We start from the raw sequence: 19441 nt of genomic DNA on the forward strand, positions 1-19441 counted from the left end.
ACACAGGGGTGGAAGTCAGGTGATAGTGTGTCAAAGAGTGAGTGAAAGTGAAGAAAGAGGATGTAGAAATCTTTGGTCAGAAGGAAAGTAAGCAATAGTTGAAAGGAAATACAGGATACTAGAAAGGTTTCTTTAAAAACAGGCAAGGCTTAAATATCATTCAATTGCTAAGGATTAGTTGAATGGATCAAAAAATATGGGAATAATTGTTAATATGAAGTTTTGAGACATAGGTAGATATATAGGACCCAGGGAAGCTCTTTCTTTCTGTTTTTACTAATGAAGGTTTGCATACAATATCAAAGTAAAGTTCCTAACTGGATTAGAGTAAAAGCTCCCTTTAAAATATAATGTTAAACACACTAGTACTTAATATAGGCATATGTAGTTTAGGAGTTTTCACATTATAATTAGAACAATAATAATACCACCATCACTAAAATCCACTAAGTACTTCTTATGAACAGATATGGATCTATTTGTTTTATGAGTATTATTTTATTTAATCTTGACAATAACTTTATGAGGCTGGTAGAGTTATTCATATAGTGCAGTACAAAAATTTCCCCTTATAAATAGCTTAAGGATGTGTTGCCTCTCAGAATATATAGGCTTACTTATTATCTTCAGATCCTCCCATATTTCTAGCTTGTTTGAAGGCCTAAAGGAAAAAAAATCAGGAAATATATAAAAATAATAATCCAGATAAGCTAATAGAAAACTTTGAATTCAATTTTTTAAATTAAAAATAATAGAGATAACTGAAGAAGACAAAGCTCACAAAATATAATAAAAACCAATTATAATTCCAGGAACCAATGATAACAATCATTTTCACTGGCATATATTCATTCATTCTTTTTCTTCTTTCTAAGCATATGCATACATGTACTATAAAACCATGAAGGACAATCAGGAAAGGATGTTTATTTCTTTCCCTTATTTACCATTTTACAAACAAGAAAGTATATCTTGTAATCCTTCAAAGGTAACTGGTGGGATTTTTGTTTCAAATATCATATAAACACACAAATTTGCACATATATTTGATATCTAATGCACTATAGTTATTATCTCTAATGATGTTCAAATTTCCCATCTCTGACCACTAATGGGTTATTTAGGTAGACTCCTGGATCTTTTTGAAGTGACCCCATTAATCTTTAAGAGCTTCCTTGGTTTCTGATGAGAAAAACTGTTCTGATTTCATCCTATGCAATTTTTGCTTCAGACATGAAATTATCTGTATCTCTTAAAGTCCTGGTTCCTTGTCATGGAAAATGGTAGCTAGAGACCACATCTTTGATTAAGGACATTTGTTGTTACTGGGTAGGTCATTATTTCTAACCTTTACAATGGACTAAGCTGGTTGGTGTTTAGTCCTTCAGAAGTCCATGAATTAAAGGCTTGGTACCCAGAATAGCACTACTGGGAGGTGGTAGAACCTTTAGGAGGTGGGGCCTAGTGAAAGGTTGTAAGGTTATTCGTGGGGGGGGGGGGGTTATGTCCTCAAAGGGGATTTTGAGACCCTAACCCATCCAGTGTTATTCTTTTTGCTTCCTGGCTATGAAGTAAACAGTTTGCCCCACCACATACTTCCTGGCATTGCCATGACACTCCCACCAGGTGCCTACAGCAATGGGTCTGCCTGCTCTTGGACTGGAACTACCAAATCCATATGCCAAAATAAACTTTTCTTTTTGTAAGTTTATTGTCTCAGGTATTTTGTTATAGCAACAGAAAGCTAACTATTACATTGACAAATATGTGTCTATCTACTTACATGTACATGTACTTGAAGAGAGAAAATACATCATACAGTCATATTTTTATTTCCAATTCAAAATCAGGACCACAGGGTTTTTAACTTAAGTTCATTGATCTTACATCTGCATTTACTGAAAAATCAATGAAACCAACATAATTGCTAATTTGCTTCATCCCTCAACACAAGCACAGCAGACTTAAAATAGCAATACTAAAAAGGGTTTAAATGTGTTTTTTTTTTTTTTTTTTTTAAGATACTGTGTGTCGAATGAATATATGCACCAAGAAGGATATATAATCAAATTTCTGTGGTAAAGTCACTTGGCAATAGTTTCTGTCTTTTTGGTTATACTACCAACTAGTGTTTTTTTTTTTCCTTTGTTATATCCAATTTGTCAGAGACCAATATTTGTGTAAAATACAATAGATTACCAGAAAATTAGTTTAACCATAAATATATAAAAATACAAGCTTGAAAATCCTTATTATTGTATTTAGACACAAATTTGTATTTCAATAAAAATTGAATTAACATTACAATTGTGGGATATTATTAGCTCTCATCTTTCTTTACCAATGAACAGACTCTAAAGCTTTAGTCATCTCTTACTAGATGACACAGGTTCAGTAGAGATCTGGAGTAGATCCTATAAAATACCACCATAGCCTTAATATAATTTAACATTTAAGACTCCTAGTGGAATGCCATTTTTCCCTTCCTCCTCCTCCCCCTCCCTTCCTTCTCCTTTTTTTCAGTGATAAGATTCTCCTTTTTTCACTGCTAGGATTTAAGCCCAGGGCTTCATTCATGCTAGGCAAACTATTCAAATTAAATTGATGACTGGGCCACAATTTGAGGGTGAGATAGTTTAATATAAGGAAATCATATCTTTTATCACCTCAGAAAAACTTCCAAATGTGAAATAAGAAAATAATGATCCTTAAATGCAGGAAGTGCTTAGCAGCAGCAGTTTGTGGAAGGAAAAATTAGGTTATTTGAATTGAAATTGTATTTGCTGAAACTGTATGTTATTTGGGGTGATTTTGGATGGAGAGGACAGAGTAACAGTCACCTAGGCCATTCCTTTGTGTTGACAGTCATCAAAATTAGGCTTTAAAAGGAGATATAAAAATACTGTCCTTAGGACTGTGGACATAGCTTAGTGATAATGCTTGCCTAGAATATTTGAGGCTTTGGGTTGATCCTCAGCAGTTAAGTATGTATGTTATGTGTGTGTGTGTGTGTATGTATGTATGTGTGTGTGTGTGTGTGTGTGTGTATATATATATATACACACACATATGGGATTCCACCGAAGTCTTGAATATTAAATTATATTAAGGTGTACTAAATTGTGTGTGTGTGCACGCGTGCACGCGCGCGTGTGTGTGTGTGTGTATATATATATATATATATAGAGAGAGAGAGAGAGAGAGAAATGGGGGAGGGAGCTAGATACATACATCTGTATATATGTATTTATGTATCTCTCCCCTTTCTCTATATATATTCATTATTTTATATACATATATATGTGTGTGTGTGTGTGTGTGTGTGTGTGTGTGTATATATATATATATATATATATATATATATATATATTCTCTTCTAAATATATGTAGAAGGACAGGGAAAATATTTTCTAGCAAAGATTCTTTTCAAATGCTTCATCTGATGGAAATCTACTCCAAGTTAAATACATCCAGGTTCATTAGTGTCGCTAAAATATATGCTTAAAAATTAAACTAATCCGTACAAAGTAGTCTCTTTCTTGTGATGAGTTTCTAAGATTATTTGGCTTCAGAACTTTATTGGCATTGTCAATCTTCAATAAGAATGCTAAATATTAAAAAGTGATACATGTATATTTGCTATTATGAAACAGACAAAATAAGGCTATAAGGTCATTTACTTATTTCTGATTAGTCATTATCAAATTAGTTTAAAGAAAAAATTAACTTGCTTTATAAGTTTATATGAGATCAGAGTTGACTGAATACTAATATAAAAGCAATCATAAGATTGGGGCCTCATGTAATCATACTTTGTAATGGCTCAAGCCTCTTTTTAGGCAAATGTTTTTCAAACGGACCTTTTACCCCTAAATTGCAAAATAGAAATTTCAAGTCAAAAGTAAAGAAAGAAAAACAATAACATTTAGATATTTAAAGAAGGAATGATGAGGGAGAAGAACAGTGACTCATCTCAAAATCTGGAATTTAAAGAAATTCTCCTATGTATTGAGTAGGAAAAGGGGAATCACATCTTTTTTTTTCTCACATTGTTTATTGGTGCATTATAGTTCTACAAAATGGTCTGATCTGTTGTTATATATTTGTACATGCACACAATATAACTATATAGTTTGCCCAATATCATTCACCAGCATTTTCCTTTTCCCTCCCCTCCTCCCTTTCTTACACTTTAATGATTTCCTTTGATTTTTATGAGACCTCCCTCACCAACCTTTCTTTTCCTTTTGCCTCTCTAGCTTCTACATATGACCCTTGACATTCTGAGTTTGGCTTATTTTGTCTAATGTAATGGTCTCAAGTCCCATCCATTTTCCTGCCAATTGTGAAATTTGATTTCATTTTTCTTTATGGCTGAATAAAACTCCATTGTGCATATATACCACATTTTCATTATCCATTCATCTGTTGCAATCAATCACCTAGGCTGGTTCTATGGTTTGGCAATTGTGAATTTGAATTGTGCTTTTTAAACATGGGTATTCATATATCACTAAAGTATGATAACCTTAATTCTTTAGGATAAATACTGAGGAGTGGTATAGCTGGGTCATATTGTGATTCTATGACTAGTCTTTTGAGGAATCTCCATAACGATTTCCATAGTGGTTGTACTAATTTAAAATCCAGTAATTTACTAATTTAAATTATGCCAACAGTGTAAAAATGTTCCTTTTTTCTCCACATTCTCTCCAGCATTTATTATTGTTCATGATCTTGATAATTGCCATTCTGACTGGAGTGAGAAATCTCAGCGTAGTTTGATCTATATTTCCCTAATTGCTAATGATGTTTAACATTTTTTCACACATTTGTTGGTCATTTGTATTTCTTCTTTTCTGAAGTGTCTATTTAGTTAATTTCCCCATTTGTTAATTGAGTTTTTTATGTTAGTTTCTTAAGTTATGTATTCTAGATATTAAACCTTTGTCAGATTCTTTTCTTTAAAGCTGTCCAGGACTATTATCAAAATTAATCCTTTTCTTTTCTATATGCCCATATTTTCTTCTCACATTTTCTACCATGACACTAATAACTCTTGTATTATGATAATTTTGTTTACTCCTTCCTTTGGCTTTGGATGGTGGAAGCCTCCATGACCCCCTAATGCCAGCATCCTGCATTTCTGCAGAGCCAGCACCACATGGTCGAGACCAAGGTCTGCAACCATCTTGAGCAGTAGCCAACCCTCCTGGACCATGGATATAGCAGCCTCTGAGTGCCTGGGTAGCTAGGAATGGTAAGCAAAGCAAAACAAAACAAAACAAAATTTCCTGGGCTCCTCTGTGCAAGCAGTGCACCCATGATCTCTTCTCAAAAGAATTCTTTACTTTTACACCATTGAGCCTGAGATGGGTATGGTCTTGCCAATTCTTGACATGTCCTGAAGCCATCTTTCCTATTGAATCTGTGGAAAGTACTTGCCTCTGTGCAGTGGCTGTAATGTCTTTAACAATCATGCCTCCCTTAGTTTCAGTTTTACACACAATTTTCTAGACAAACTGCAAGTTTTAAAAAATCTTTCTGCTTTGCTTTCTGCTCATAATTATCATAGTAAACTTAGATAGAAGTGCCAAAAATATCCATGCTACTTCTTAAATGCTGTGTTGCCTTGAATTTTCCTCTGCTAGATTAATTAGTTCATCATCTTTAAATTCAGAGTCACTGGAAGGCTCAGGACAAGGGCAAAATGTAGACAACTGCTTTGCTAGAACAGACAACTAATGGCATCTAGTCCAATTTCCAATAGTCTTCTTCTTTCTTCTGAAATCTCATAAACCCACTCTTTACTGTCTGCAGTGCTAGTCATAAACTCCACTTATCACATTCTAAAGATTTTCCAGTTTGCATCTCTAAACTTTTCAAAATTCCTTGTGCTGCAAACCATCCTAAGGCTTCTGAACCACATGGTAAAGTAGTCACAGTGAAGACCCTATTTCTCAGTTCTAACTTCTGTTTTAGTCAATTTTTGCATCACTGTGGCCAAAAGACATGAAAATAACAACTTAGAGGAGGAAAAGTATATTTTGGCACGTAGTTTCAGAGGTTTCAGTCCATAGTTGAGCCTGAGGTAAGGCAGAACATCAGAGCAGAAGGCTGACAGAGCAAAGTAGTTCAGGAAGTAGCAACCAGGAAGCAAAGAGTGAGGTCCACTCACGAAGGACAAAATATAAATCATAAAGGCTTATCCCCAATAACCTACTTCCTTTAATTACACCATGCCTACAGTTACCAACCACTTATCTGTATCAGTGAATTAATCCACCAATTAGGTCACATCTCTCATAATCTAATCATTTAACCTCTGAAAATTTTTGCACTGTCCTCCACATGAACTTTTGGAGGATATGTCATATCTAAACCGTAAGAATGTCTTAATTATCTTTATGTGTGTGTGTGTGCGCTAGGGATTGAATCTAGGGCCTTAAGCACGGTCACCACATACAGGCTCTACCCTATCTTAATGATCTTGAATCCCCCCAAACATATGGGACCTAGGGCCTTTCAGGATACAGATTAACCAAGAAGAAAGAATGCCACTGTGTTTATTGCTTTATTAAAAGCTTGTTATTATGTTAGCATTATTCATTTACTTCATCTGTTTTGCCTCAGTATGACTCAAACTTAAGGCAACTGAACTCTATTTCTTTTCTATACTATACTAATGTATAGGTGGTAATTAGGTATTTATTTGACTAACGGCAATCAACTCATATGCTTTTTGTATATAATTATACAAATAATTTGTAAACCAAACCTTACATCTATAAGCAGGGGTTAAAGTCAGTCTACCTCTAAGAATGATGAAATTTATGGAGGAAAAATCTCTTGCCAGTAGTAGTATACTTTAATCAGATTTTTAAAAAATATCAAAGTACAAAAATCCATTGCTATTTTAGGAGGTATTCTCTGCATATAAAAATATTTCAAAGAATTTTTCCAACTTCTTATTTCACCTATCTGAGCACTAAATTCTTATGTGCAAAATGGAGATGATAATATCTATCTCACAGGAATACTTTGAAAATTAAATAGGAGCATGTATGCATGGAAGGTATCTAGCACTGGAGCTGGCATAGAGAGACTCTAGAAATAGCACTTTTTTCCCTCCAACTATTTGAAGGGTGATTACAAGGCAAATAAATATTTCAGTAAGGCCACAGTGATTAAAATTTATTTAGTGTTGGAGATATAGGTTAGTGACAGAGTAGATACTTAGCCATGTGTAGGGCTCTGGGTTTGGTCCACAGCATTACGCACACACACATACATAAGCACATAACATTTACTTAGTGAAATCATCCCCATACCTAATCTTCCTCATTAAAAGAAGGAGCCATTTCCTTCTGGAAGTCTTCACAAACTAACCTAAAATTATACTAACTGAGGGCTGGGGCTGGGGCTCAGTGGCAGAGCACTTTCCTAGTGTGCGTGAGGCACTGGGTTCAGTCCTTAGCACCACATAAAAATAAACAGATAAAATAAAGGCATTCGGTTCATCTACCACTACAAAAAAATGTATTAAAAAATTATACTAACTAACAATACCCCGGGTATACTATATGCCATATGTAAAGTCATACATATGACAGTGCTTTGTAAAATGGAATTATCATATGCAAGTGTTATATTTGTACTTAATTTTGTTAATAATTTATAATGTAAATTCAGGTGCTTTAGTTATTAAAATGTATGATAACATGCTTCACTTATTACACTGTAAACAATATAAGAAACACAATGTTTAACGTAAGTTTTGTCTGCTTCACAACATCTGGTTCAGGAATGTGTTCCTTAAAAACTCAATAATTAAATTTCTGAAAAATGTCAACATTATATAAAATCTATTTATATAAAATAATGCATAACATACTGGTGCTCTAAATTATTTGCATAATGCCAGTGGTACTATACTTTAATCAGATTTAGCAGAAATGAATGAACAAAATAAAATATGGATTCAGTGATACAGTCACTTGATTTTTTTTTTTTCTGAGTCTATATAAGTCTTCATTAGAAAGAAAAGTAAGAAAACAAAGACTTTGGGAAAGTATTTTTGTTCATTCTATCAATTGTAGTCCATGAACAAAACATGCTGGAACTGGCATTTACCTGTTTTTTAGTAGAGCTGTAAGGCTCTCAGAATTGAGTTGCTGCATTAAGGCCTCTCTCAGTGTTGGAAGCATGGACAGCACTGTAATCCAAATAGAAAAAGAAGATCACAATTGATATGACTGTAATCACTAAGAAATATGTTATTTCAGGCTATATGAAAAGCAGCTAGTAAGAGGTGGAAGGAAGTCAAGTCTAGAGAATTCCAATTAATACTATTAGTGATATAAAACTAATTTGTGCTAATAAATCATGCATTTTCTGATTTTTTTACAACAAAATTATACATATGCTATGATATGATCACAGCAATGTAAACAAGTACATGCAGAAGAATGAATGAAAAGAATTACCCTCAGGTGTAACAATGGTGGTCTACGGGCTATGGATTATGAATAATTCTGTTTTTTTTTCCTTGTTTTCTGTACTCTCCAAATTTTTTTATAATAAATGCTTATTTATGATATAATGAAAATGATTAAGACATTTTTATATTAGATATACTTTTTCTACATATTTTATATATAATGTTATAAAAAGGTTTATCAAATACTTTAAAACATTAAGTACTATAGCATGGCAAATAGGAATTAAGTACTGCTGACTTTTAGTTTTGGTTTTGTCAGTGGCTACTCTATGTCTACCACTCCCAAGAATAACATGAAGACAAAATAATTCAGTATTCCACGGACAAAACCTTGCAATTACTTCATGTCTTGAAAGTTATTTCTTAAACATTGTTTAAGAAATGCTAGAGCCACACACACATTTAAATTTAAATGAATTTCTAACACTAAATAAATCATGAAAAAAAATCCAAGAAATCATAAGTACCACATTCTAGAAGGGAAAATTTTAGTATATGATTTTTATTTCTCAACTAGGTAAAATTGTCAATATAAAATCCAAATTTTTTTTCTATAGAAAATTTAGGTTTTAATCCATGCAACATTTATTTCAATACTGTACTCTTAGTTTCAGCATATTTCTTCAGGCTGCACTTGAAATCTCCTAAGTTATTTAGACCATTATCAAAGTAGCAGCTTAGAACCAATACAAAAGCTAGCTTGTTTCTTAGTGTATTTGGTATAGATGTCCAGTCCAAACACAATACAGCTGGCTCTCTATATCAGTGGGTTCTACACCTGCAGATTCAACCAACTTCAGACCAAAAATATTTGAAAAAACTGGGTCTGGGGCTTGGAGTATAGCTCGCTGGTAAAACACTAGCTTGGCATGCACAAAGCCCTGCCTGGGTTTGATTCCCAGAATCAGGAAACAAAAATTTTGTCTATACTGAATAAGTACAGATTCTTTTTCTTATCATTATTCCCTAAACAATAGAGTATAACAACTTTACATTGTATTAGGTATTATAAGTAATATAGAAATGATTTCAAGTATAGAGGAGGATTTGTGTAGGTTATTGCAAGTACTATGCCATTTAATATAGGACTTGAGCATCCTATTTTGTATACTGAAATCTCATTTGTGGTGTCAGCTATGCATACATGAAGAAATTCAATAAGCTTCCCTCTTAGATCTTCAGTAAAATCATGAAGAAGAAAAGTGAAAACAGAAAGCACAGAAGCAATCCATTAGATATTATCTTTCAAGATGGGATCAACTTCTTGGGCAAAAAAAAAACAACAAAAAATAGTATGTTTACCCAAAAGTATTAAAAATTTTCTAGTATATTCACTACAGATTTCTAAATAAAAGGATAGAAATTTGAACATACTAGTATCAGTATATATTAGAAAGCTAGTCTGTCAACTTTTTAAGTGAACCTATATTTTGCCTATTAGTAATCACCATATGTTATTTAAAAAATTATCCATCGTCAGCTATTTCTTCATCTGAGGGTGTGATGGTCATGGACATGTGTCACCTCCATCTTCTGTTGGGAGCATCATAGTCAATTAACAACTCTATCTGCCACCCTCTAGATCCATGGCTGTGATTGCACTGATCCTTGCCAATGAGAGTGCTCAGGTGGGGACTCCTCTACTAGGGAACTCCACTGGCCTGGCCAGGCTCTCCTAGAATTTGCTATAGTCTCAGGCTCTCCTAACCTAATTTTTCTTCCTTCTCTTTTCCTTTCATAAATGTCAGACTAGAATTGTGATATAAAGGTTTTCCTTGCCTTCTCCCCTGTTCCTCCCCTCCAGGAAATTTCTCACACATCTAACCCATCTGCATCCTGGAGAAACCAAACTGACATAAGGATCTATGTCAAACTGAGATATATCTTGAGACCCTAGAAGCTGCCTTTTTGTATTTTCTGAAAATCTGAGTAATCACCTAAAATGAATCATTCCTATACTCTAAAAATTCATCAAAATGTTCTTGGTAGCACCACTACATTTAATGCTGAAATTTAAAGAACTATGTTTAAAAAGTTATAGAGTATTTATTATGTGCCAAGTACTTTAGAAGCATTATTTCATCACACTCTTACAAAACATTTCTGAAGTGGCTTTTATGATGTGTACTCTGTAGAGAAGAGAAATAAGATTTAGGTTGGCCCAAAGACATAAATAAAAAAAGTCAAACTGGAAACTAGACCAGATCTGCCTCACCCTAGGGCCTATGCTCTTACTATGCCATATCAGAGTAATCATTGTATACAATATTTCTGGTCACTCTCTGCCCTATTGAATAGAAGTATTTTTCTGTATATTACTACTTCAAATATTAAAACGCATACTTAAGCAGTAACTTTCAGACTATCTCTCACTTCTTGATCTTAGCCTCTTTATCTATAAAACAAGGCAAGTGACCTAACAATAAAGTCCTTTTAGCTCTGGAAAAAATGTTCTACGTTTACAATTTAAAAAGGAACACTTAGCTTTACAAAGTCTTTCCAAATTAATTGTTCTTGAAAGAAACAGCTTTTTAGATAAAATATTAAGCTTTAAACAATGAAAAAGATGAACAAGTTTGACACAGATTTGAGAACTCTTCAAATATTGGCAATTGGTTTTATTATGACATTCAATCAGTTTCTAGCTCCAGGGGTTAAATTATTACCATTACTTAATGCTGAGTGAATGTATACGACTATGAAAGAATTACAGGTCTATAATTGCCTGCTCTAAATTTAACAAACTTAGGACTCTTTACTATGACCTATTAGGCCCTGTAGATAAGGCCAACCTTTGTAGCCTTGTTTCCTACCACTTATCCATTGTTCATTATTTTCTAGCTACATGACCTTTTTGCTATTTCTCGATTGTCCCAAACTTGTTCTCACCCCGGGCACTTTGTATGGCTTGCTCCATTGTACTGAGTGGTTTCTCCTCAGATGTCACCTCCTCAAAGAGACCTGACTGATGATCATCCTCTCTTAAGGGACATCGTCACTCCTCACACAGCTTTATTCTCCTTATAGCAGTCATCACTGCTGAAAGTCATTTATCTGTTGTTTATCATCTTTTCTTCTCACTAGAATATAAACCCCAAAGGTCAGGAATCTTAAAAATATTGTTCACTTTCTGCTTCCCCAATGCTGGATACTGCAAGTATTTGCTGGATGAATATAAAAAATGAATGAACAAGTATTCATTTAAAAATTCATATGGAAATGATATATTTCAGTTAATGCTAGATTTATCATTCTTGGTCTTTTCCTCTAAATTTGGCTTTGGAAAAATGCAAAATACTACAAATCAACAAGAAAATTCATACACATATAAATATTTATCTCTGCCTTACCTGTCATATTGCAAGTCCTCTGGTTACTTTCAAAATGATACTGTCGTCGTGCTTGGGCAATGTATTCTGCCGCCTCCCTTTCTTGTATTTCTCTTATTTTCTTCTGTCCATATTTCCCCAGGATATATACTCCTAAAAATAAGTTAGTATGCAATTAGAGTATTAAAAATCCCAAACACTATTTTTAACTTGCTTTATCCAAATATAAGGTTTATATTATGGAAAACCTAAAAATTATAACTTCTAGAAAACCCTATTATTAAAAACTGGTATACAACTAAACTAAAGGAGAAAGAGATTAATGTTTAATGGCCAATGACAGAGGAAATGATGGGCACATAAGAAAAAGAAAAAAATTAAATCTAGAAAGTCTGGCAATGACTTTAATAGTTAACTGGAGACACTGTAAATGTCCAGTAATAGGGTATTATTTAAATAAATCATGGCCTATCCACACAATAGAATTTCATGCAGCTATTAAAAACCACATTGCTGAATAGTTAATGACTCAAGGAAATATCCATGTTTTATGATGTTAGATGATAAAATAATATCTCAGAACTTTTATTTTTTTCATTTCTCACAGAAAGAGATGAGTTTTAATTTCTAGCCTATAATAAAGTGATCATTGCTGACTGATGGGATAACAAGTGATTTTTTCCCCTCCATTTGCTTTCCATTTTCCAGATTTTCTTCAAAGAACATATAATATTTATAAAAATTTTTAAGATAAATTTTTAAAAAGGAAGAGTGAAAGAAAGGTAGGTAAAAAATAACACATGTGTTTTAAAAATGTGTTTGAAAAATCTCTGAAAAGAAGAGAATGAAGCTTGAACCATCTAAAACCCAGTAACTTAAATATAAAAGGGAAATATGTTTACAGTATAAAAACATAGGTGGTATCATGTGTTCTGCAATTAAACACATTTCAGCATAGACAGTATAATATAAATGTGTATACACTGGTCTATACCCAAGGTGGTTAGTTGTCCCAGTAGAGAATGTAAACACACCAGTGTTTAGTTAGTATATGATCAAAAGACACATTCTAAAGCTTAAGTGCTTCAGTTAACTTTTATCTATGATCAGAAACAGATAATTTGTTAATTAGTACACTGATTATCAGAATTGGATTTTAATAGATTAAATTAGTGGTGTTCAAGATACTGGACCATCTAAAGCATTTTAGTGATATTCATATGAATGTGAATACACGAATCTAGCAAGTCCTACCACCTTAGGAATGACTTAGCCTGGGATCGTGAGCATTCAGAGGATTCTTCTTAGTGAACATGTGTCAAATGAGTTAACTAGATGACCAGCTGGCTTCTATAGCTAGAATTTGTTGTATTTGTTTCAAGTAAATCTTTTGAACATGTTTTGTCATAGCACTAAAGAAGTATCGAATTCAATGAGCTTATAGAATAGGTTGTGTTGCTTTTTCATCTTTGTTTGCTAATACTTTTTTTATATGTGTAAGAACTTGGCTTCATTGTAACCAGACAGAGAGGCTGTATGAGAGTAACTAATCCTCATTTACCTCCAATTGTCTGTGGCCTACAATATCTACTAAAATGAATTTAAGAATTATGCATGACCTAAATAACTGGGTTTGTATGTTTGTCACAAGTGAGGAGGAGACAGCCCTGTAGGAACTGCAAAGTAAATCTGTATTCTACAACGAATGCAGATGTTATAGATGAGCTGATAAGATGTAATATATTCTTTAAAATAGTTCAGTAAGACTATGTGCTATGATAATTAGAAATATAGTATGATTGTTGTTGCTACATTTATATATATACATATAAATGTATTGCAATCATGCTTAAGGAACAAATACAAGTTCACCTAAGGAGCTTCATAGCTACCTTTCTTGTAAGCAATCCTAAATAATCTGATAGTGTCACAATACCAACAGAATGAACAAACTGACTTATATTTCACAAAGTAATACCTTGACAAGCAACTCTGATACAATTAGTTCTGCATGAAATGCTTGTTATCTTATTCTCATAACAGGCTACTAAAAGTAATGTGCAAAATGGTTCAAGTTATATTGTAAAATGAAACACTGAAATGACATCCTTTGCAGAGGTAGGATTTTTTCTGGAATAATGGTAAATTTAATTGTTATGTATGTTTTCCTGGGGAGAAGCTACACATATTTCATCAGATTCTCAAGAAATCTGATAAAAAATTAGGAATCACTATATTTTATAAATGTCTAGCTACAGCTAAAAAAAGAAAATAAATTGTTATGGGCTAAATTGTGTTAATTCTCTTTCCCCAACAAATTGATATGTTGGAGTCCAGTATCTTAGAATATGACCTTTTTTGGAGATCCGGTCTTTATAATCAATTATCTCTGTAAAGAATTGAGATATATCTTTATATCTCAATTATAAAATGAAGACATTAAGGTAGGTTGTAAACCAACATGACTGGTATCCTTTTAAGAAGAAAAAACTTGGACACAGATTTGGACATGTGGATGTCCAAAATTTGGACACAGATTTGGACAATGTGAAACTCAGAAAAGATGGCAACCTACAAGCTAAGGAGAGAGGCCTGGTACAGATCCTTTATAGCACATAGAAGGAGCAAACTCTGCCAACACCTTTATCTTGGACTCCTAATCTTCAAAACTGTTAAAAGAATAATTTTTTTGTCACTTAAGCTGCTTAGTTTGTGGTATTTTGCCTTGACAGCTCTCATAAACTAATACATGGAAAAATAGGCTAAAATCCTAAATTCATTATTTTTGTTTAGTTAGCACTAAAGTTCCTTTACAAGGTCTAGTTTACCCTGGCTCTCATAACCATATTCATAAATTTTGTCATATTTGTCTCCCTTGTAAAATAAGAATGAGGAAAGAAAACTCATTACATAAAACATGGAGCTCTGGCCTCTGTATATACTTGAATAGCAGCTTGAATTTGGGCCTAGAAGATAGGACATCTTGATGGTTCTGGTGCCAACTAGTTACGTGACTTTAAAGCAGTCCCTTTCTCTCTCTGAATCTAACTTCTTCATAGAATGACATATTGGGATTATATGAGCTTTAATGTTTCTTCTGTAGCTATAACTTGACTTACGAATAATGGAAACATTGATTAAACACCTCAAAAATAAATGTAAAATGTAAGTTTCCCTTTCAGAACATTTCTGGTAAAGCAAAATATCTTTCAGTGTTTTAAAATCATCTTTTAGTCTTCTCTTTCAGGATAAAAATTCCTAAAATGCAACTATTTTGCCAGGTTAAACATTTCAATAACAGTTTGAAAAGTAATATATTAATATTGTTCCCAATCTAACAGATCCCCAAATTCTTCTACTCTAATTCTATTTCAGAAATAATTTTATTTTCTTTACCATTACATGTTTAGAACATGAATTAGTGCTCTTGAACTGAGTCATAAATAGCTTCTTAGTTTTTTTCTTTTGTTAAACTCTTACTGGTGTGCACACTGGGAACTCTATAAATATTTGCTGAATGAATTAAGGAATTCTTGAACTGTAGAAGTGGAGTCTTTATTTTTATTATCCCCTTAAGTAATTTTTTTCCATAATAAAGTCTTAGAAGCACCCATACATAGGATATTATCCACATTATTTAGAATAGGGTAGTAAGGAAGGCCTTTAATCTAGTTTTATTTATGACCTAGTGACTTCTCCAAATCAACCTTTTACCACTCCTCACTGCTTAGCTATAGTGAAATATACTTTGACTTGTCAAAAATCAGTGTTTCTGAATCTCTTGTATACTTCCTTTTTCTTCTGTGCCCTTGACTCCTTTGCTAGCTTAGAACTTAAGTGGAACTTCTGTGAAGTTTGCCAGACAAATTCATGCTTCTCTCTCCTCTGCTTCCATAGTACCATAATACTATCATTGTGCTACTTTTATTTCTATTTATGCTTTCCAGATTGTATCATGATTTCCTCAAAATCAAGAATTGTATATTATTTCTTTGTTTTCCCAGAGTCCAATAAAAAATAATGAATAATGAACCCTGTAATGAGAGTAGGCATTTATTGTCATTAAAATGCTTGTTGAATGAATGAATGAATAAAAATCTGAAGAGTCCAGAAATGACAAAGTTTAAGACATAAACCATTAGTCAATGTTCTGTGATTTTCTAAAAATCAGCAAGCCAATATATATGAATCTGGTTGCTTTCTGTTCTGCAATACCTTCTCTAGTGCATTGATTCTTCATGGCTTGGGCACCCCTGGGCGCTTTGAGACTCTTTCAGGGGATCTGTAAGGTCATAACTATTTTTGCAATAGTATTAAAATGTTATTTGCAATTTACATTATCAATCTTTCATGAGTGTACAGAAGAAGATCCTAAGAGCTACATGATGTATGGTATCACAACTGATTGAATGCAGAAAAAGATATGAGAATCTAGTTCTCTTCAGTTAAGCCAATCATTATAGAGACTTGCAAAATTTAAACAATGCCATTTTTCTAGTAAGTGTTGTTAATGTTAACATGCAATGGTTTATTATTTTAAATGAATTAATAAAAAAATTTAAAATTTCTTGGTTTTAATTTCAAATATTATAAATAGTAGGTATAACATTTAGAAAGCTCTTTAGGCTCCTTAATTTTTAAGAATTATGTAAAGGAGAACTCAGATCAAAAAGTTTGAGAACTACTACTTTATAGTCTTTCCACACTGGTCAAATTGTACAAATTCGTCTGAAGTAATTACCCATCCAAAATTCAGGGAAATAGAAATTCCCACATAAGCAGCCTTGCAACTCAAAATTTGATTTGAGTTTTTTTCCACCAGTAAATGGTCAGACTTCTTTGAGAGTGCATGTAGATACCTTACTCAGCTTTCAAGCTTGTCAAAATGTGCCACTTGGGGGCTGGTACTGTCTATCAGTGACAAGAATGCTTGCCTTATACGTGTAAGGCACTGGGTTCAATTCTCAGCACCACATAAAAATAAATAAATAAATAAATAAAGGCATTGTGTCCATCTACAACTAAAAAAATAAAAAAATAATGTGTCACTTCTTTCATGAAGCCCTTCCTGATTTTTACAACTACATATGCTGTCTGCTAGGTTGATTTGTACAGTGTTTTCTCACCCTTCATGGATTTGTAATTTTAGTATTTTTATGCATGGTTTTCCTTCCTATTAGACCATAAAGTCCATGAAGACTGAGTGGTACTGTGTGGAAAGAGAATGAGCATTGGGATCTAACATACTAACCAAGTTCCCTGTTACTAACTCTGAGACCCTAGGCAAGCTTTTTAAATTCTCTGAGCTCTGGTTCCTACATTTCTGAATGGGATGACAATAACTACCCTATTGCCATCCATACTGAATAGAAAGAACATAGTATAGTGTTCAATATACAATTGGTACCCAATAAATACTAGCTATTACTATTTAAATCTGTAAATCTGTATCTCCAATCATATTACCTTTGGTACTGCAGGCACTTGATAAATATTTCTTAAATTAATTGAAATTTAACATGCTATTGGACTTTCCCTTGAAACAGAAAAAATATGAGGCTCAAGCAAACAAATTCTAGCTGCGGTCATCTCTTTTCTTTTTTTCAGACTGACTTTCTTTGCTGTACGACAACAGAAACAGAACATCAGTTCTATTATTCTGAACTTGTTAAAACAACTCCTCTTAGTCTGATATTTTAATCTGTAATTATAAAGCTCTCCATAGATTTAAAAACCCTATAACTATCTTTTTTGTTATCCCAGGATTGAACTCAGAGGTGCTTAAACAATTTATAACCTCCCATCCCTCTTTTTATTTATTTATTTTTTTATTTTGAGACTGGGTCTCACTAAGTGCTTAGGGCCTCACTAAATTACTGAGGTTGGCTTTGAGATTGTGATCCTTCTGCCCCAGAATGCCAAACTGCTGGGATTACAGACATGCACCACCATTCCTGGCTTCTATAACTATCTTTTAAGAACAGTCTTTGTTTCCCCTGTGATTATTTCTGATCTACCATTAGGTTGTTCTATAAGCCTGAAGGGGTATGCTATTCCTTCTGAAACTGCTAAAGGGAAAATTTGCCTTCCTTCAGAAGCAGCAAAAATATTGTACTGACATATATTCCATTACAAATATATCTTTAGCTTTTATAAATAGAATGGTCTCTGTAGTTTCAGTGTAGCTTAAACATACTTTAAGATGTTTAAAGTATCAGAAGAGGCTGAAGATATCAGAAGATACTTTTTATTTATAAAGGATGTCTTAATGGTGATCAAAGTTTGTATATGCTTATTATCAGTTTGTGCTAGACCTGAGACATGCAAAACATAATCCTTGCCTAATCGAAAACCCTATCTCAAACCACAAAGAATCATCACATCTGAATTACTGATATAATGGTATTATTAATTTCAAATTGTTTGGGCATAATAGAATACAATCAAAAAGTAAGACAAGAGCAACCAAGTTCTTTGGGAAACTTCTGTCCTTGATCTTTAAGTACTTATGTAACCTAAACATGTAGTTGGTGATACAAAAATTCTCAAACCCTCAAGTTCAAAAACATTCTCTTAAAGTTCCTAAATTTCCTTTTTGTATAATTCAAAAGGCTTTTTATTTTCTCCTTCAAATTCCTGAATGCTATGACATGAATGTCATATGATGGAAAAGGGTCTCAAGATTTTTAAGTAAAATCTGTTTCTAAATCTCCTTTCAGCCAGTGATTTCAGTTGTGTTACCTAGATGTGCACTGATCCCAACCTTCACAATCCTGAGAAGATTGCACAACATCCTAATCCTTAGCATTTTGTTGCTGCATAATTTTATCTAAAATGGCAGAACCAGAGCTAAAATATTGATTTGTTTTTCTTTATCTAGTACATATCTTCCTTCAGTACAACGTGCTATTTTTTTTTTAAAGTCAAGTTATCTTTAAACACCACCCAAAGTACAGACTTCAGATAACTCCCTTAGAATGTTATGAAACTCCAATAAAGGGTGAAAGCCAAAGTACTGAGAGTGCCAAAAAGAAATGAAGGCTATCACAAGAAAGCAACAAATTAGAAAGAATGCCTGGAAAAAAAAAAAAAAACTTAATTGTGGTAGGTTCTCCATGTTCCGTGGGGGGTAGGGGGTGGAGAGAGAAGCAGAGTGAGGGGCAGTGACAGGGCAAAGGACGTAGAAACTGGGGAGATGGAAAGAACCCTGGAGGTTTGCCACGCTGCTCCTCATCCACAGCCTCTACATATCCTGGCCTCTCCCTGTGTTGGAAGAAAGCCACCTCTCTCCCACCTCTTTCTCCCAGTGCCCCTTTCCAAGCACGCTCGCTGTCACCCACCTCCAAGGACTGTGCCCAGGAAAATGCATTTCTTTTTGTGACGTTTCAAAAAATTCCACATAGATCTCAGCATCTTCAGGCGCTGGGGGTGCGGGCTGCTTGGGGTGAGGGACAGGTTCACCAGGAAACCGTTTCTTTGTCACCTGGGCCGGAAGACCCGGCAGGATCCCCGTCGTCCCTCTCGGTGCTCTCCAGAAATCACAAACACGACTTTCCGCAGAGGCTGTCACCAGAGCGGGAAGGGGGCGTGGACTACAGAGCAGCTGCGCTTT

General features: G+C 33.7%; 1 protein-coding gene across 1 annotated transcript in view; it reads right to left on the bottom strand.

The window, feature by feature from the left end:
- Nucleotides 1-19434, bottom strand: part of Pex3 (peroxisomal biogenesis factor 3) — a 36523-nt gene extending 17089 nt beyond the window's left edge. Inside the window, exons 1-4 of the mRNA XM_027938421.2 lie at nucleotides 19170-19434; nucleotides 11851-11982; nucleotides 8134-8215; nucleotides 618-661 (exon numbers count right to left, since the gene is read on the bottom strand). Of these exons, the coding sequence (XP_027794222.1) occupies nucleotides 618-661; nucleotides 8134-8215; nucleotides 11851-11982; nucleotides 19170-19242 (331 nt within the window). The 5' untranslated portion in view covers nucleotides 19243-19434. The remainder of the gene's footprint in view (nucleotides 1-617; nucleotides 662-8133; nucleotides 8216-11850; nucleotides 11983-19169) is intronic.
- Between the last annotated feature and the right edge of the window lie 7 nt (nucleotides 19435-19441).

Source organism: Marmota flaviventris, chromosome 6 (genome assembly GCF_047511675.1).
Source record: "Marmota flaviventris isolate mMarFla1 chromosome 6, mMarFla1.hap1, whole genome shotgun sequence".
Taxonomy (NCBI): domain Eukaryota; kingdom Metazoa; phylum Chordata; class Mammalia; order Rodentia; family Sciuridae; genus Marmota; species Marmota flaviventris.